Source organism: Bubalus kerabau, chromosome X (genome assembly GCF_029407905.1).
Source record: "Bubalus kerabau isolate K-KA32 ecotype Philippines breed swamp buffalo chromosome X, PCC_UOA_SB_1v2, whole genome shotgun sequence".
NCBI classification, from domain to species: domain Eukaryota; kingdom Metazoa; phylum Chordata; class Mammalia; order Artiodactyla; family Bovidae; genus Bubalus; species Bubalus kerabau.
The window spans coordinates 7,531,739-7,552,526 of record NC_073647.1 but is presented as its reverse complement, the minus strand read 5'-3'; the positions used below and the strand labels follow the sequence as shown (position 1 = coordinate 7,552,526).

Genomic DNA, 20,788 nt, shown 5'->3' with positions numbered 1-20,788 from the left:
AAAGACATGGGGTGCTCTAGTGCTGCCTGTGCAGAGTCACTGGATTTCTGAGATGAAATTTGTAAGACAGTGCCTTCTGGGAGAGAGTAGTCTCCTTTCACAGCTTGATCAAAATGGCTGAAGGCTTGGGCTTCACTTCTAGGAGATGATGGTTTAAACTCGGATTCGAGCCCTTCCATTGGCTCTATGGTTTTAGTTGAATCTCCGGTAGAGTATCTGACATATGAAGGTACATCTAAGGAAGTCTTGTCCTTTATTTTCATATCTTCCTCTGAATAAGACAACAAGCTGGAGACTTGTGGAGGATCATCCCAGCAGCTAATTCCCTTTGACTTTGAAGTGGACATTTCTGGTCCAGTTGTAAATCGGGAGCAATTAACACTGTAGACATTTTTAGCTCCTTGGAGCAGATTTTCCTTTGCATGGCTTTTGATCATCAACTCATAGAAATAAGTGCACTGGTTTATCAGTGTGCTGATGATCTGACTTGCTACAATGTTTTCTTCAAATATGCTAGTTGAAGATGGTTCCTTGTGCATTTTTGTCTAGTTTGTTCTTAATTATACTAAGCATGTCAGTAACAGTATTAACAGCATAAGTAAGCAATTCTGAATGGAAAAAAATAAAGCTGTTGAAGGCGTTGTTTATGTTTTCCTGGGAAATCATACTACTTGGTTTAGATTCATCAGGAAACGTAGTCAGTGTTTGTAACTTGGGAAATGTTGTTTTCATTGGTGGTTTCTGTTGCACAGCAAAAAAGTTTTCAATAGGTGTTCTCACAATTTCAGAAAAAGCATATGTAGAGACATGTTTAAACTGTAGGTCTGCAAATGACTCTAAGGTGTTCAGAACCCCTTCCAAGATCTCTTGAGTGATTTGGTGGCCAGCGATCCCCAGTGTTTTGTCTTTCAACTTTGTGTTGTAAGTTGGTACATCGTTAAGATTGTTCATGAGGAACCACATTTTCTTCTAGCAGCAGTTTCTTTCTTGCTTTGTAGTGTTTCTTTACTATCCGTTGTGAACATCTGAGTCAAGAAGCACAACTCTAATTTTTCAAATAGTTTTTTAATGATTTCCTGGCCAAATATATTAATTTGTGCTTGAGAATCCTCAACTCTAGAAGCAGCTCTTTTAAAATGATGGTGACTGCTTTCACATGGCTCAAGAAGTGACAAACCTAAAAGTGAAATGGAGTTTTAATTCTTTTGCTTTTGTTGAAATTTCATTCAAAACAGCCTCGGCTATCATTGGTAGCTTATATTTTTCGTTATCCATGTTGCTTGATTCTGTTTGCCATTTGTCAAACATTTGTTTAAAAATATCTTCTTTGGGAAAGAGTTTGTCTAGTTGTGAAGAAACATTCTCCAAGGAGAAATGGGCTTCTGGATTTGCAGCAGAGGTTGTACTAAAATACCCCCCGTGGAAGTTTGAGATCATCTGAATGTGAGCCTTTTATTGGATTGGCCAAATTATTCTTCATAGCATGTAGTCCTTGCAAAACTGCACTCACTATTCCACTTGCTCTCTCAATTTGATCAGAAAGTAAAGTGTTTACATTTGCCACTGCTCTGTTTTGCCTCACCTCTTCAAATTCATTCACAGTTGTTTGCAGAATATTACATAGTATATCCCTGGCATACATTTTTAGCTCTGCAGTGGGGAGTTTTGCTCTCAGTGAGGGACTTTTGGCCTCCCCTATTGACAGTAGGTGTGGGAGCCCAATGGAAGTCTTGGACCAGCTACCTTTTAGGGTCTTTTCTCTAGGACCTAACTTGGTTTTGCTTTGGGCTTTAGCTCCACTAGGTCTGAGCTGTGGTTTTGTTCCAAATTTAGACAAAGAGTTAACTTTTGATTTTGTTTTAAAATTTGTCTTAACACTTGCCCTAGGGCTGCCCTTGGGGCTAGCTTTAGAATTACATGGCCTCAGAATTTCATCAGATTGACCTTTAGGGGACGAATTCTCTTCTAGATTCAGCAAAGCAAAATCTGTGATCTTTTTGAGAACCTTTTGAACCAAGTGTTTACCCAGTCACAATGGAGAAAATTGCAATAAGGTGTTTTCCAATGAACTGACACTTCCAATGCCTGTGTAAGGATAAACTTGTGGTATCACAGGTTTAGGGGGAACACTGCTTTTTTCTGCTTGTTTCAGTTCTCTAAAGCATGATGGATTCATCAGTAATCCATCACTGCCAGAGGCTTCCATTTCTCCTCTGGTCTCACTGTTTTCATATAACGAGGTCATAATTACTGAGAACAGTTTTGTGTAAGCACTTTCAACTGTGTCATTTACAACACTGCTTATATGTGACTGTAAGGCTTTTTTTCATGCTGATGTTTTAATTTTAGAATCAGATGTAAAGTGGGGGAGTTCATTGAATGGAGAACAATGTTCTGTGTTTTCCAATACCCTTTGATATGCCTTCTTTAAAATTTCCTTAACTACACTTAACAAAGAATTTGTTTTTTCCTGTCCAGATTCTCCATTTCTAAATATTTCTTCCAATGTCCTTCTCTGGTTTTCCACTTCTTGTGTTTTTTGGTTTTCACCTGACTATTTTGAAAAGAGAGACAGTTTGGTGTTGTCTTCCATTTTTCTTTGACCTGGCACTATTTCATTTTGTACAGCTAGTTGGGTAAAAAGATCAGGGTCCTGCTTTGAGTAAAAGCCACTTGCCTTCAAAGATACTTTATTACATAAACTCTTTAAGATGTTGTTGACAGTTTCACTTGCAATGATGTTTTCTTGAAATGAAGTATTGTTTGATATGTATACATCTTTTGGATTTCTAGGTCTTTGTCATTTTTTATAAGCGTCAAAATGGTACTGGCGATGAGGTCAGCATATTCCTTAAGACTAGCTTGTGATATATGAATTGCAGGTCTATGGTTTTCTCTGTAATTAGCTAATGTGTAATTTGTGACTTCTTGATGGACAATGGTTCCAGCTGTTGATATTTTCGGGACAGTCACATCTAATGGCGTTTGGTTTGATTCAAGAAACACACTGTCATTTTGTTTCCAATTTGTAAATTCTGAGCCAACATCCGGTTTTTCTCTAGTCTCAGGATCAAGAATAAGTAGCAAATCTATTCTTTCTGTGGCAAAAGATTTTAATCTATTCAAAATAGTTTTAGTAATAAAGTAACAGTAAGCATTTTCCTTACATGGATCAGGAGTAGGTTTCTTAGCATCTTGTTTCTTAAGTACAGTTGTCTGATTATCATCAGAAAGAGCTGATTTCAGCTGAATATCTCTTACCTTTCTTGCAAGAGGAAATCTCTCCCTTTTCCTTTCATTCACTGAATCTATAACAGGAGGTTGCTTACGCTTTGCCCTTTCATTCACTTAGTCTGTAACAAGAGGTTGTTGACGCTCTGCCCTTCCATTCACTGAGTCTTTAATGGGAGATTGTTGATGCTCTGCTTTGGAAAATGCATCAGAAAATGCTGTAGACAATCTTGGAGAAATGGAATCATTTGCACTGATGCGAACCATGATAGCAGAAGTGAGATTTTAAAGAACAATATCCACCATATCATTGGAAATCATAGCAACGCGCTCCTTAGGAACTAAAAGTGTAAGAATAGCCTTATTTGTATACCTAGGGTCCCTTTCAGAGTTTGTTTCTAAATGTCTCCCACTTACATTACATTTAAGAGTGGATACAGCAAGTGGGAGATTATTCTCATCTATTGTTTCCTCACAGATATCAATTAAGATACCTTCAATGGTATCTAGTACTTGAAATTGAAGTTCTTTTACGATAATCACTTTTATTGAATAGCTTTTCAATAATATCTTCTGGTGCAACTGGATCAGTCTCTCTGTCAAATACATTTTTTTCATATTTGCCTTTAGTAGACACAGTATCTAGCACTGTGCTAACAACCTGACTTGGAATACTTTCAAAGGCCACAACACTCTGAGTTAAGAATGGACTTCTTATGTCTTGATCTAATTTATGTTTGATTCCTTGTAAAATTTGTCTAGCCACTTCTGTTGCATACATATTTAATTTAGAGGCACTCAGTTGACATATCGAGGCGGTCTTTCCGGATTTACTGTGATCCACTGAGCAACAAGAAAATTGGTCTTCAGAATATGAATCTTTGGTGGATAACCATGGTTGTTGTAAAGCAATCTCATCCTGCTGTGAAGGTAAAGCCACAGGAACTGTGAAAATGATGTGAGGACAAAAGAGAGCCTTTACTGTGGAAGTAGCAAATGCTTCTAAATTTGTTAATATTGACTGTATAATATCTTCAACTACATTTATTTTGGTCAGTTTACCAATATTGAAAGTGGACTGAAATGTGCGTGGATTTCTATCCAGTATGGTAGAATAAACAGGGGACTTTCCTCCATGGGTAGGTTTAGGAAAAGAGATTATCTGCTGGAAAGGTGATAGTATTATTATACCTATTTTCACTTTCATTTCTATCTGTCATGGCAGCAGAATAAAGTTTTTGAAATATGGTTCTAACGACACCATCTGCAACAATGGTTACATCTGCTTCAGATACTAAAGGGCCCACTGTTTTCTCCAGGGACTGAACAGATGTTTGAGCAAATGGTTCATCTTCAGCATGAGGAATGTCACATAAATGGGACTGGGGAAGAGTAAACACCTTTAACTGACCAATTAAATCATTGTGAAAAATTTCATTCAAAGTATTTCTTACAATGGGCACAACTGGGGACTTTTTTGGCTCTTTGAGTTCCACTTCAAAAGTTTTTAGTGTTTTTTTCTAGTTCCTGTTGCTTAAGAGAATCGGATTTAGTTTCATCTTCTGCTGGTCTTTCCTCCACAGCACTTTCTTTCTCTGTATCTGCAGGATCTTCTAGATATGAATCTGGGTCAGCTCCTCCAGGAAGAAAATTTCCATAGATTGGCCTATATCTGTAATTTTCAATGCCTCTCTCTTCTGGTTCAGGTTCATTAAACATATCTGGAGACACTGCATCTAAAATGAAATTGACTAAACTCTTAAGTATTTGTTTCTCTTGTAGTGGCTTACTTATACATGTTTCCAAATCTGGCAAGTTCATGTTTAATTCAGTTTGAAGAGCTTTCAAAATAGTACTTGACACTTTCTTTGCATGCCTGTATAAAGTCGACTGCAATCGTTTTTCATGTGTGTTACCACAAATGTTGGTATTTTCACTTTCACAGTATGTCTTGTTCTTTTTATATCCACAGATTATAGCACCAAGATTTTCCAAATTTCTATTGGCAAACCCTTCCAACTTAGCAAAAACCATTTCAAAGATGTCCGAGGCCAAGGTTTTCAGTTTATTCAGATGCTTTTCTTTTCTGGTTCCTATTTTGGGGGCAGTAGTTTTCCCCTTGTTAGTTATCTCTTGGCTACCTGTAGTTTTCCCCTTGTTAGTTATCTCTTGGCTACCTGGCCAGGTCACATTGGATGCTATGCTTGAGATTATGTCATAGCATCTGCTCATTTCCTCAAGAAGCAAAGCAAATGACAGGCTGTCAGTGTCAATACGCTCTGAGATAGCTTTAAATTCTGAATTTTTGAAAATGCCATCTGTCTCAACACCACATAGTTTTCAAACAATACCTTCTAGAATTGTACGAGAAATGAGCTTAATACTGGACTGCAGTGTACTGGTTGTTCTCAAATTCTTATTGATCCCCTCTGTATTTTGCTCATCAGATAGGGGAGCATGTGGGTGGTCTCCAGTGAGCTTGCATAACATACCATACAAGGCATCTCCAATTCTACCTAACACTTGAAATCTAGTACATTGGTGAACTTCCTTCTGCATGCGAGGGCAATGAGAAGGCAAAAGTTTTTGTTGATCAATGCCATCAGTCCCATGTGAGATTTTAGACCTTAGCTTATCTGAAGGGAGTAAAATATTACTTTTATCTGTGTTTCCACTTAACACCTCACAAATGCAAGTAGCTAATGAACTTGTCATAATGTCATTATTTAGCTTTGTGACAACAGAGTCTAATTCATTTTCGGCGTCAGCAAAAAATCCTGTATCTCTAAAGTTCTTGGGAGGGCTATTCTTCCTAACATTTAGATTTTTCTTATTGTGTCGTAGTTCTTTCTGGATAGCACCCAAAACAATTTTTACCACTTTAGTTGTGAAAGTACTAAGGTGAGATCGAAATGAAGATTTCTTGTCAGGAGCAGGCTTTGAATGGGCAGCATGGCTTTCTGGTTTGAAGCAGGTTTGTAATTTTGGACAAATAAATGAGTTCAACTTCTTAAAAATTGTGCTAATGGTTTTATCATTAAGGTTATCTACAGATTCTGATGTTGAGCCACTTGTTCCAGATTCTACCCAGGAAAGTTTTGTAGGGTCCACGCTAAGTGCAGATAAAATTTTCATCTTCCTTTTACTGTCAAACCATATTTGTAATAACTCTTTGCTTGGTACATCAGCATTATCTAGAGGAGTTTGATGTACTGATGAAGAATGTTCGATAATATGACAAGAAGTTACGTGAAGTATTTTTAATATAGCATCTACAGTATCTTGAGATACCGTATGGATTTCTGACACAGAGGACATCTGGTCCATCCATTCTTGATGTGATGGATCCTGTGGTTCTCTTGAGGTAAGAAGTGAAGCCTCTCTACCATCTTCATAATCTGAGCGATCAGATGGCCCAGAAGATAGATCTTTGAGCATCTTTGCTAAAATACTCCTAATTATATATCTTCTGAGGCTTTTTGTATTTGATATGTTTCATCTTGACTGAAAAGCAAAATGTCTTTATTCCAACTTGGCTTGTCCTTTAAAGGGTCCTTATTAAAAGCTGGAAAGTCAGTATTTAATCCCTGATCGTGAAATGCTCCTTTGCGTCCATAAGCAGGCTTTGTAGGTAAGTTCATATTTCTTCTGCGTTTAAAATCATTGTTTTCTCCAGTTAACCAGTAGTCAGGAACCTGTTCTTGTAATTTTGCTTTTTCGTCTTTGACAGATGAAATCAATACATTTTCTACAATTCTGTCTCTTTCTTCATTTTTGTCTTCAGAATAAAGGGCCACACCAGGAACATTAACAGGTGGAAACAGGCTCCCATACCTAGGAGCACTAGCTACTCCAGTCCTGGTGAGTCTGTTCCTTTCTTCAGTGCCAGAGGGACTGCTTATTCTGGAGTGTCTGCTCTTTCGGACATCTGTTTTCACTGGTTTCTGATGCAGCTGAGCCAAGAGAGCATCAAGTAGCTGTAGGATGATCACTGTTTCTTCAGTTGCAACTAGCCTTTCATTATGAAGTCCAACTTGTATATAACCTAGTATAGTGCTGACTGCTTCCTTTATATAACCAACCAGAGAGGACTTGGAACAAATAGTTGAGACTAAATTTTGTATTTCTTCTTTGCAATCAAACTGGGAGCATCGGTCTTAGCACTGGATTTCCGTTTGCTGGCTCTTTGAAGGAACGTATACGTTGGGTCTTCTCTGTGTTGCTGATAAGCTGGGTCAGTAGTGATTTTAAGATGAGCCAATTCACTTTGCTTAGCAGATGCAAGGACCGTCAGCTTTTCTAAAATCACACGAACCATGTCCTCTGCAACATCATTCATGTTCTCCAAAGCATAAGGCAGTGAAACTTCTGAAGTTTTTTCTTTTGGAGAAATAAAATGTTCTCCACTGACTTAATCTGATTTAAAGTGAACTGATACATTTCCTGGTGAAAATTCCTCAGTACATGTTTTCTTAACTGCAGACTGTAACTTCCCAAGCACATTTTCCATAATTTCAGCAGCTGCTGAGGAAATATCAACATTGGAGAGCAAGTCTCCTTTGTCAGTGTCAGTTTGGGCAGGCAAAGGTTCGGTCGTAACAGAGGAAAGGGTGGGGATGGTCTGGGTTAGTTCAGACACCATTTCCTGAAAAACGTTTCTTAAAATCAACTCAGCTTCCTCTTTTAGATGATGTTTAAAGTTAACATAAACATTATTTAACTCCTGCATCTCATTGATAGCTTTTGCTTTTTCATCTGAAGACAGTGGGCATTCTAGGCTATCTGTTTCATCTTTACATTTCCTAGTGCCTGTTTCAATCCGTACAACAAGGTGACTATCGGATTTACAGGTTTTAAGGTTGGCGGATTCAGATATCTCATTATATTCAGGTTTGGGGGCTTTAGGTTTGTCTTCCAAGTGTTCTTTCCTGTGATATGTTGTTTCTACATCTGTTCTTTCTTTACGGGCAAGAGATGATTTTGATGGGGCCACTGGCTGCTCTATTGACCTGTCAGCTGCCTCTGTACAGGGCTCCGCCTGAACCATCTTACTTGTTTCATACAGAAATGTCTCACAGCATGAGCTGCAGCAACTCGCACTATCAGAAGAGAGGGTGGAGTTATCAGGCATCGGGCATGTAATATTTTGCAATCTTTCTTCATATTTTGTGATGGCTGGGTATAATACACTGGTCACTGCAGCCACGACCCAGGTCATGACATTTTGAATTCTACTGTTCAGTTCTTCAGAAGTTACCTGGAAGGGAGGTGAGTGGGGATAGAAGGGAAATCATGGATAAATTACTCGTTTTAGGGACAGCAACTAACTTTTAATTCCTTATATCAAACAATGCATAGTTAGAATCCAGCCATGGTGTATAAGGAGAACATAGGAAATCTATTTAGAACACCAGATTAATTTCAAGTTGGTTTATTCTCTATGGCTGTGATCTATTTTTTGAATGAGATTTCCTTTGATTCAAAATCTCTTGGACGCTATACTTGTGCTCCTAAATGTATACTTGTATCATCCCCTAGATTGCCTAATTGTTGAATATTTATTGTGCAGTGTAGCACCCTTAAAGCTGTCTGTCCATTTTATCTTTATTTCAAAAATCTGAACGTATGCCTAGCATATACTTGAGCTCACTGTTGGTGAAATTTAAATGTTAATAAAGTAGTACACCCATTGAAAAATAAAGCAGAAAAAAAAAAAAAATCCCTTGGAACTATATAATAGTTTATTACTGAGGGTAAATGGCTTCTTGGTTAGAAAAGATAGCCAAGCTCATAGAAAACAAATTCTCTAGCAAGAGGTAAGACTATGTTATGATCCAAGCGATACCTAAAAAAACCAGATTGCCTCTAACAAACTATTTCATGAAACAAATCTGCAGTTCAAACATGTATGTGCCTTTGTGGACAGAGTCTCCTTTTAGGCATCTGTTTAGCTAGGAGATGAGGGTGAAAAATAAAGCCTCACTGTGGAGAGGTCAGCCTGTGGGCTCCCTGGCTGGTCTGTTGCTGCCTTTCTCGGTCAATTGACTGTGTTGATTTGCATATGCAAATCACCACAGCTACTTGTTTACGTTTAATCAATGGGCAACAATTAGCACTGATGATTTAAGGGAAATGAACAGGCTTAGGTCCAATAAAAGATTATCAGTGCAAACTGTCTTAGATTGGGAGGCAGAGGTCAGCTCAAGAAACAAATACATTAATTTCAGAAGGAAAAAAGGCTGAGCCCGAACTTGGCTCAAACAGCCAGAAGGTGGAGCACTTGAGGGAAGCTGGGGTCTCTTTCAGTAAGTGCTGAAGTAGAAACCCAGGGCCTGGACTTGAACAGCCATTTCCTCATGTTTAATTGTGTTTATTGTTACAGCTTAGACAGGGGACCAGGGGCAGATGACAAGTGCACCTGCCAGACTCTATAACTGTTTGTGTACGTTTACTTATTGCAGATATATTTGGGGGTCATAAAAATCCTTTTGCCTATAATAAAATAGCATTCTTTTTAAAGTTGTTACTATCCTCAAGACAGCCAGACCAAGCATGTGTACCTTCCACAGGAACTGTTTCTCAACGCTGTGGCTACAAGCCAGTGGCAGCAAAGGCTGGATGCCTGGCATTTTAGCTGTGCATTGTTTGATATCCTGGCATTTGGGCACCGGATTCCCTATCATGTGGTTGTTAATTCACAATTATCTCTGAAGTTAGCCTCAGATTGTTCAAGGTTAGGCCAACATTCAGAGAAAAGTTAACACCTTGCTGAATGTAGCATATTCTCTCCTGACCAGTTAGAGAAGGTTTGGAGGACACCTCCAGGAAAAGTCGTGTTATTAGAATCCTTCCCAAATCTCTTAATGTATGTTTTATTGTGATAAAATGCACATAACATAAAATTGACCGTTTTAAATTATACAGTTGAGCAGCATTAAGCACATTCACAGTGTTATGCAAACATTACTACTATCTAGTTCTTGTAAAGCACTTTTTTTCACCTACCGTGCAGACCAGAAAATGGCTACTGAGTTTGAAGAACATATTAATAATTTGAAATGACAGCATACGGTTGAAAAACACTTGTTTTACATAAACATGACCTAAATCAGACACTTCTAAGAATCACATTTAAACATTAATAAATAAGCTACTCACCTTCTTGGTCTAAATTGATTGAAATCTGTTCCAATACATATGAGCTAAGCATTTCAATACATATTATTTTCTTGTTACCAGAGATAATGTACAGTAAGTAGATCTACATTATTACTCTTAGGGTAGCTGAGAAGCATGTCCAACTTTGACATATAAAATTGGGACATTTGTCAAGTTTTTAATGAAGTGAAATGTGATAAGTAGAATCTGATTTTTAGCTCATTTTCACTATACTAGTAAACCAAGAAATATCTTCCTGGTGCCAGTATGTCTCAGCCTTTGTGTTTGTTGGACGGTCTATGAAACTCTCACGTACGTGTGAAAAAGTATGTGAATGTGCTACTCCCCTGAACCCCTTTCTAGTTCATGTTTCTTCTAGCCCCAAAGTTGGGGCTTATCAGACTTACCTTATGCTCTTCACCTGGTCCAAGTTGCAGCTCTCTTGAGACCCCCTTCTTCTGATGGAGTAGCCATCCTAAGATTCTTCTTACTCCCAGGAGAATTACAAGATAGATCTAGGCATCTTGGTTCACTTACCTGAGGGGCAGGGTGCTCAGCCCTTCAGCCAGATCTGCAAGGGTCTGCAAAGGCATTTCCTGTAATGCCTTCCCATTATGGAGTGAGTGTGTGGTATTGGATGTTTTCTTTGTGATGATTAAACCTCCCAAAGCTCCCCCAATCTACCCTCCTGAGGACCCGGGGCAAAATGGCGGTAACAGTAACTTTGTACCCCGCATAGCAATAACTCTTTGAACAATAATTTCGGACCTTGGCAAAATTCAAGATTAACAGAGAGTGAAAGTCAAGGAAGAGAAAAAGGCAAAGAGGAAAACGGACTAAAATCAATAGATGATTTTGCTGGTAGTCTGATTCACAGATTTTTCTCTAATAACATATCGGAAAATATCCTTAATTGCTCTATAGTGAATTTCATCATACATACTTTCTCTTGACAGCGATTTGGATGGTAGTCTTGTCTGAAAAAGTAAAAAGAGATTGATTTTATTACTCATGGTTAATCATTTATGTAACTTTCCTCCAAATTCCTAATCATTGAATCAGATTACCTGTTTTGTGCTTGGGAGTTTTGTTTTCTCCCCAGCAATTCACAAAGAAGAATAAGCTTTATTTTTTTATCTAATCTCCCCATTTATCCTCTTATTTAGATATTGGCCCCTGGGCATAGGACATGCTCTATTACCCAGAAGAATTATTACGCAGAATAATTGCGGCATAAACAGTAGAATAATAGGTGCTGTATAAACTAACACTTGATGTTGCCACTCTTGACCCACCTTAGCCATGTTTGTTCTGTAGTGAGTTGAGAAGAGCATGGGGTTGGAAAGACAAGGGATGGGCTAGTTCTTTCCACTTGACCTGCTTGATCAGAGCTTTCTGATAATTCATTTTCTACTCACCCCCTCAAAATTCCTAATCTCCTCTCCTCACCCTGCAGTAGAAGATCTATGTATGATTACTGACAAGGACATTAAAATAATGGGTTTCGGATGACATGCAAAGCCAAATTAGATGGAGCCCCTTTCTAGGTATCACAATATTCTCTTCTATGCTCTAATCAGGATTATTTATTCTGATCTACTACATGGAACCAAAATTATATTTTATTAAATTGTAGCAAGAGAACAACAAAATCATGTAGATTATAGGATAACACAAAGTTAAAAAAAAAACAAAGCCTAAGTCTGATTTACTTTCATATTTTACTGCCTCCATGGACCCCTTGCCATAACCTCTTGACCCTCTTAAAGGAAACATGGTGCTCTATTTTCATTTTTACTTGGCCTGCCCTTATGTTATCAAATTTACTTTTTTCTACCAAGGCCTAACAATCCAATATTGAGACATACAGTCAGACTGTGAAATGACAACTTTAACACTAGTAGGAAAAGGTCTCAGCTAGGGTTAGGCAGCAATAGCCCATCCTAGGATTAATACCTTTTTGCAATATGGAACCTAGAACATGAATGCTCACCATCAGTGACATAGTTCCTATCCTTTGGCTTCACTAATTTTTCTGAGACCCAGTTTCTCAGGCCATCTCCAGCACAATTTCCTCTTTGTAGATCCTCTGCAATCTAACGCACCCAGATTCTTTTTTTCCTGCTCTCCCTAACCTCATACCATAGGCAGCAAGTGGAGTCCTATGTATGTTTCTACCTGTCTCCAGACTTTCTGTCCCAAAGGCATACTTTAAGATAAAAGGAAACAGCAAAGACCTAAGAACAAAACTAACCATATAGATTTAAAAAACCTTATATAAGACCACTAGCAACTAGTTGTAATATTGGATACAAATCTGCAGTTTGCCGCGAATTATCAGTTTCTCATTGGAGTCAATTGAGCAGAAACACGCAAATAAACTCACTGTTATGTGGGAAAGTTCCACCACAATTCTAGGAGTGCCATGATATTACATCTACTTTTCTCTAGTCTTCAGTGTTTTTCCCTGATAGGTTGATACTACTAAAGTGTCAAAGGTTTAGGTTCGTTTGTACTGCCAACTCTACTTCTTAAAGAGGGCAGTGATATTAATGACACTTAGTTTAGAAGCCCCAAACATAAGGCCCAGTTTTTCACAGTTTAATTTTCCATGTTATAAAACTATAAACATAACCTTTCTGTTCCTAACCTTTTCCGCCATACAACCTTACTTTAGTCCAGAAAATAACTGGCCAACCACCCCTTGAAGATTAATGTAACAAGACTACATTTTAGTCCGTCTGCCTAATCCTTCTGAATATCTAAGTTTTAATCTAATTGTAATTGGTGAGCCTCTATTGGTACCTCAGGCCCCTAGCTTGGGATGATGCCTGATACCTCCTGATCATACATACGTGTGGTCCATTCTATCACCAAATCTGTTGAATTATTACTACTGTTTACCCCCCATCACTATCTTATCACATTGGCATCCTCTTGTCCTGATTTTTTTGGTTCCTAATTCTATTTTATTAAGCTCACCTGACTGCCTCTTGAGAAACCTGTATGCAGGTCAGGAAGCAACAGTTAGACCTGGACATGGAACAGCAGACTGGTTCCAAATAGGAAGAGGAATATATCAAGGCTGTATATTGTCACCCTGCTTATTTAACTTATATTCAGAGTACATCATGCAAAATGCTGGGCTGGATGAAGCACAAGATGGAATCAAGATTGCCGGGAGAAATATCAATAACCTCAGATATGCAGACGACACCACCCTTATGGCAGAAAGTGAAGAAGAACTAAAGAGCCTCTTGATGAAAGTGAAAGAGGAGAGTGAAAAAATTGGGTTAAACCTCAACATTCAGAAAACTAAGATCATGGCATCCAGTCCCATCACTTCATGGCAAATAGATGGGGAAAACAGTGGAAACAATGGCAGACTTTATTTTTGGGGGCTCCAAAATGACTGCAGATGGTGGCTGCAGCCATGAAATTAAAAGACACTTGCTCCTTGGAGGGAAAGTAATGACCAACCTAGACAGCATATTCAAAAGCAGAGATATTACTTTGCCAAAAAAGGCCCGTCTAGTCAAGGCTATGGTTTTTCCAGTGGTCATGTATGGATGTGAGAGTTGGACTATAAAGAAAGCTGAGTGCCGAAGAATTGATGCTTTTGAACTGTGGCGTTGGAGAAGACTCTTGAGAGTCCCTTGGGCTGCAAGGAGATCCAACCAGTCCGTCCTAAAGGAGATCAGTCCTGGGTGTTCATTGGAAGGACTGATGTTGAAGCTGAAACTCCAGTACTTTGGCCACCTGATGCGAGGAGCTGACTCATTTGAAAAGCCCCTGATGTTGGGAAAGATTGAGGGCAGGAGGAGAAGGGGATGACAGAGGCTGAGATGGTTAGATGGCATCAACGACTCGATGGACATGGGTTGGGTGGACTCCGGGAGTTGGTGGTGGACAGGGAGGCCTGGCGTGCTGCAATTCATGGGGTCGCAAAGAGTCAGACACGACTGAGCGACTGAACTGAACTGAACTGAAGTTTACTGTGTATGTCTTTATGTTAGCATTAGAAAAAACAGAGAACTAAGGAGGTGGAGGAAGAGAAGAGAGATGAGGTATGTGATGGAATAGACATAATGCACCCACACTTGAGTCTCAGGGAGCAAGGAGCTGCAACAGATCAAGAGGACTAAGCCAGAGGCCTTGAACCTGTGTTCTTTCCTGTAAGGTAAAGAGGTGTGGCATGGGTGCAATGGGCAGAGCCATACCAGATGGTATTCTAGCTGTGTTTTCTTGTGTTCTGGCTTGGAATTGTCCTGCTGCTGCTGCTGCTAAGTTGCCTCAGTCATGTCCGACTCTGTGCGACCCCACAGATGGCAGCCCACCAGGCTCCCCCATCCCTGGGATTCTCCAGGCAAGAATACTGGAGTGGGTTGCCATTTCCTTCTCCAATGCATGAAAGTGAAAAGTGAAAGTGAAGTCGCTCAGTCATGTCCGACTCTTCGAGACCCCATGGACTGCAGCCTACCAGGCTCCTCTGTCCATGGGATTTGCCAGGCAAGAGTACTGGAGTGGGGTGCCATTGCCTTCTCCATTGTGTTCTGGCTTGGAATTGTCCTAGGCTCAGATAAAGGTGTCTTAACTTGTGTATTTGTGAGGAATGAGATAGCAGCTCTGGGTCATGTGCATAGCTCTTCATCTTAGCTGATTTTTATAATAAAGGGCTATCCAGAACATTTGCTGTTGAAAAGACTGAAGTGATTCTGTAGTTCTGTAGTCTAGGATGATAGTGGGGACAGGAAGAAGAGGCAGGCAGGAATTAACACTCTATAATGCACACATTCTCTCACCTTTATTTCTTGAAACTACCTTGATACTGAGCTAGTCAGTTTCTTTCCTTCAGCATCCTTGTACCCCATGAGCCCTCTGTAAATGAAACTGACTGCAATTACTCCTACCTCAAAATCCTTTTCTAAGAAGCCTGGTCTGAACATCAACACCATTTACCATCATACACTACTTCCCTTTACCTAACCAATTCATCAAAGTTTGGGATTTATAAAAATTATCCTGAACCTAATTTGGTTTGTTGAGGGTTTATAAAAGATGATAGGTATGTACGTTCCATCAGGAGGTATTTTATATGCATGAATTATTATTCAAGTTTGAGGGGAACAGGACATCAGCAGAATGGGTGGCCATCAATGTTTGAGAGCTGAAAGGCCCCAGGCCAAAAGAAAACTTCTCCACTGGCCTTTATTTTAGATCATGAGAGATTGACTTACTTTGGATGAAAATGCAAATATCCTTAGGGAGTAACAGATTACGTCATTAATACTATACGGTAAACTAATTTATCATCATTTGAAAACCAATAACCTCAAATGGTACAAGTAATGCATTTTTGAGTGGGGACGGGGGAAAAGAACAGATCTAGATCCTAGAAGGAGTAATGCTACGTGAAAGGGGAGTCAAAGTATTGCCTATGAGGAGAGCCCAGGACTAAAGTGAGATCAGAAGAGGAACTGGAAGAGCATGAATGATTAACTTTGCCTACTTTACAATTTTAGCTTAGTCCTGAGAGGTTGCAAAAGGTGAGACTTTTACTACAGACAAGTAAAACTACAAGAGTAGAGGATTCAAGCAGCACTCTTGTGTAATTATTTAAATATTAATTTAAAATAACACATTCCTTTATTAGCTTTCTTAGATACTTACCTAATGGGTGAGTCGTGAATGAAGGAGACTCCGGGAGCTGCAGATGAATTTTTAGAGAGAAAAAGAAAATCACTATTTGTTGGTATCCTTCACAGGCTACTTATAAAATTGTAATTAAGGCTGTGGTTTTTCCAGTGGTCATGTATGGATGTGACAGTTGGACTGTGAAGAAAGCTGAGTGCCAAAGAATTGATGGTTTTGAACTGTGGTGTTGGAGAAGACTCTTGAGAGTCCCTTGGACTGCAAGGAGATCCAACCAGACCATCCTGAAGGAGATCAGCCCTGGGATTTCTTTGGAAGGAATGATGCTAAAGCTGAAATTCCAGTACTTTGGCCACCTCATGTGAAGAGTTGACTCATTGGAAAAGACTCTGATGCTGGGAGGGATTGGGGGCAGGAGGAGAAGGGGACGACAGAGGATGAGATGGCTGGATGGCATCACTGACTCGATGGACGTGAGTCTGAGTGAACTCCGGGAGTTGGTGGTGGACAGGGAGGCCTGGCGTGCTGCAATTCATGGGGTCGCAAAGAGTTGAACACGACTGAGCGACTGAACTGAACTGAACTGAATAGGTCTTTTTTTAAAAAAAAAAAAAAACAACTTTTATTTATTTATTTGGCTGTGCTGGGTCTTAGTTGCAGCCTCAGGATCTTCCATCTTCGTTGTGGCATATGGGACTTTTTTACATTTTGTTTTTTTTTTTTTTTTTTTTTTTACTTTTTTACTGTGTTACAGCATGTGGGATCTCCTTCCTTGATCAGGGATTGAACCTGGACCTCCTGCATTAGGAGCTCGGAGTCTTACCCACTGGACCTCCAGGGAAGTCCCTTAATAGGTCTTTCATTTCCTGCTGTCAACACTCTTTTTTAAATCCTCCAGGGACTACCAGACAGGCATCAAATACCTTAAGATTTGGGGTGACTGCCTACCTCATCAGCCTCATCTGTGGTCACCATTCTACATATATTCTCTGCTCCAGAAGTACTGAACAACACACAGTTCCTCTGCCTTCACTATTTCCCTTGTAACTCAGGTCCCTTTTTAAAACTTTCCATCCTTTAGGACTCATTCAGCTTGTGTCACCTCCTTCAGAGAGCCTTCCTTTATATCTGCCCAGATAGACAGGCGTTCTCTGTCAAGCTCCTGAAGCGCCCTATACATCCCTCTGTTATAGGACTTACTATGCTGTATTGTACTAGTTTACAGTGCCTGGCATATAGTAAGCACTCAAGAACATTTACTTGTTCAATTAATTCTTTAATATACGTGTTGGCTCAATGTTCATTCATTAGTCTTCCTGTCATTAATCTCTTCCCACTTAAATACTAACATGCTTTGTATGCTGTCTAGCAAAGTTCGCAAGTGGATTTTAGTAACTATTTCTGGATAATGATACTAAAGCAAGTCTTCATGTAGAATATGTCCATAGGAATACTGGGATGGTGTATGTCAGTTATGCACGTGTGTGCGTGCTAAGTCGCTTCAGTCATGTCCAACTCTGTGCAACCCTATGGACTGTAGCCCACCAGGCTCCTCTGTCCATGGGATTCTCCAGGCAAGAATACTGGAGTGGGTTGCCATGCCCTTCTCCAGGGGGTCTTCCCAATTCAAGGACTGAACCTGTGTCCCCTGCATTGCAGGCTGATTCTTTACCTCTGAGCCATTGAGGAAGGCCATCAGTCATGCATATACATGACTAAACAGTCTTAGACAAACAGAATACTTTGAATAATAAAAAGTAATGTTACCAATTAAAAGTCAGTTCATAGTCAGGGTGAATAGCTATTGTTCTCCCAATAAATATAACATGTATTTTGAATAATCAATGAATTCCAATGATCTGCATCAAAGTTAACTTCAATTCTGTGTACTTTCTTAAGTGTCTTTGTGTGTGAGTGTATGTTTGAGTGTGTACAGTTTTGAAAGGAAGGAGCTGGAATTAATAGTGCACATACCTGAAAAAATAAGTGTGAAGATAATACTGTTGTGGTGTTTTTAAAATACGTCTACAAATTCTCTGATAATACTCTCTCCAAGTGGTGGAGGCTAATTCTTTTCCCCCTTGAGTGCGGGTTGTACTTAGAGACTTGCTTCCAATGAATAGAGTGGAAGTGATGAGTGGAAGTGAGAGTGTGCTGAGACTAGGCTATAAAATATAGTGTGGCTTCTGCCCCTCTCTCTTGGACCACCCACTCTGGGAGAAGCCAGATGCCATATCATGAGGATATTCAGAGATGTATGCAGATGCCCACATGGTGAGGAACTGAGACCTCCCGTCAACAGCCATGTGAGTAAGCCACCTTGGAAGTGACTTCTTCAGTCCCAATCAAGACTTTAGATGACTGAAGCAGCCCTGGATGACATCTTGACTGTAACCTCATGAGAGCCCCTGAATCAGAACCATCCAGCTAAGTTGTTTCTGTATTCCTAACCACAGAAACTGTGAGATAATGTTTTTTTAAGCTGCCAGGTTTTAGGGTGATTTGTTATTCAGCAAATAGTAGACCAAAAAATTAGAAAAGACATATAACAGTTGAATAATATAATCAATAAGTAGAATTTAAAATTCATTTAGAGCCTTACAGCCTTTAAATAGAGAATATATATTTTTTGTATATCTATGGAATACTTTCAAAATATCAATCACATATTTGGCCACAAAGAAAATGTCAACAACTTCAATGTGTTGAATATTTACAGGCTACATTCTCTGAATCTAACTTTAAAAATGTGACTGAAAATATGAATTTCTTGATAATTAAGAAACATACTTAAGGATAACTCTTAGATCAAAGATGGAATAAAGAGGAGAAAGTATAACCTACCTTAAAAAGAACAGGTATATCAAACCTATGGGAACGGCTTTCATTATTTCCCATAGGTTTTGACATAAGGCGTTCCTTTCATTTCTTCTCCCATGCATCCCAGACCAATACCTATAACTGCCTCCTTGACTGCTCCACTTAGATGTCCCATTTGGATGCCCTCAGGCACCTCAAACTCAATATATTCAAAGCTGAACTAAATATTTGTCTTCCAAACTTGTTCGTCTTTCTGTATTGCCTATCTATTGAATGGCACCACAATCCATTAAGTTGCCTGTACTAGAAATATGGGCGTTGTCTTCAATTCATTCTTCTCCCACATTCAATCAGTAGCCAGATCTCATCCATTTGCCTTTCTTAGTCTGAGTCAAATCTGTGCCCAGCTCTTCATCTTTACTGCCACTGACTTTGTTCAGGACTCATTTCTAGCTTTGACTATTATAATAGCCTCTTAATTGTAATAAGGGGCAGTGTGGTATTGTGGTTAGGATTGGTTGAGTAAGATAGACCTGGCTTTTAAAACCTTGGCTTTGCCACATGTTATGTGAAATCTTGGGCATGATAATTTACAACTCTGAGACTTAGTTTATTCATGTGTAAAATGGTAGGTAAAACAGTTTTGTTGTTCAGAGGGTTAAATGAGAGAATACGGTTTAGCGTAGAACCTGCACATAGTGAGTGCTCAATATGCTATTATTTTTATTGTCTCATTGTCTCAAGTCTCCTCACCTCTAATTCTGCTTTCCTTTTTTAGAAAAGGCAAATTCTTTCTTTCTTTTTTGGGTCATTTTTTGAAGTATAATTAATTTACAATGTTGTGTTAGTCTCAGGTGTACAACAAAATAATTCAGTTCTATATATATTATATATTTTATATATGATATATATATATATATACACATACACATCCCTTTTCAGATTCTTTTCCATTATAGGTTATTACAAGATATTGAATATAGTTCCCCATGCTATGCAGTAGGTCCTTGTTGTATATCTACTTCATATATAGTAGTGTGTACCTGTTAATCCCAAACTCCTAATTTACTCATCCCCCCAAGCCCACTTTCCCCTTTGGTAACCAGAAGTTCCTTTTCTATCTCTGTGGGTAGAAAAGGCAAATTCTGACCATATTAGGTTCCTGTCAATATTCTTCAATAGTTGTACTTTGATAATAGGATAAAAGGTAGATCTCCTGGCACAGCTCACCAGAATCTTAATGATCAACCGATATCTACCAGTCAAGCTTCATCTTCTGTAATTCTCTGACTTGAACTTTTACCTAAAACAATTCTGAAAAAAAATCTGCATTTCCACAAACCCACTAGGCTCTAATGTATATATCTTGGTAAACGTATTCCTTTCTCCTGGAAGTTCTCTTTCCATTAGTCTGCTTAGAAAATTCTTTCTCTTTTTTTTTTTTCTTATAAATTTATTTTAATTGGAGGCTAATTACTTTACAATATTGTATTGGTTTTGCCATACATCAACATCTCGTCCTTCATGTCTGAGCTCGTGTGGCATCTTCTGTAGAAGCTTCCTTGTCTCCCCTATGCTTCCAGTGGACTTTGTATTTGCCTCCTTTATTGCACTTATTATATTATGTTGTGATTACTGGCATGACTGTTTTATACCACACTGTAAAATCCAGGGTAGGAACCATGGCTTCTCTACTTTGTTCAATAATTAGTATAGTGCATGGCGTGTAGCAAAAGCTTAGTAAATGTTAGTTGAATGTATTAATGCATTGCATGATTTCCTTAACAGCTGTTGATAATGTTTACCTGGCTCATAGTTTAAGCTTGATTTCTTGGCCTTTTCCCCATTCAAATCAGCACGTGTCACCTATACATGCCACAAGAAAAATGAAAACAAAAAAAATCCTTAAAGGAGTTTTCAAAGAATT

The 20,788-nt window shown here is 39.0% G+C and overlaps 1 protein-coding gene across 4 annotated transcripts in view; it reads right to left on the bottom strand.

The window, feature by feature from the left end:
* Positions 1–20,788, bottom strand: part of LOC129638911 (fibrous sheath-interacting protein 2-like) — a 72,822-nt gene that overhangs the window by 12,159 nt on the left and 39,875 nt on the right. For 2 of the 4 annotated variants that reach the window (XM_055563647.1, XM_055563649.1), the window contains 4 exons: positions 20,667–20,727; positions 16,060–16,096; positions 11,333–11,366; positions 7,481–8,488 (listed from right to left, as the gene is read on the bottom strand). In XM_055563647.1, coding sequence (XP_055419622.1) covers positions 7,643–8,488; positions 11,333–11,366; positions 16,060–16,096; positions 20,667–20,727 — 978 coding nt within the window. In that variant the 3' untranslated portion in view covers positions 7,481–7,642. Of the gene's footprint in view, positions 1–7,480; positions 8,489–11,332; positions 11,367–16,059; positions 16,097–20,666; positions 20,728–20,788 lie in introns of those variants that run through there. The other 2 variants (XM_055563648.1, XM_055563650.1) reach the window with 1 other exon arrangement.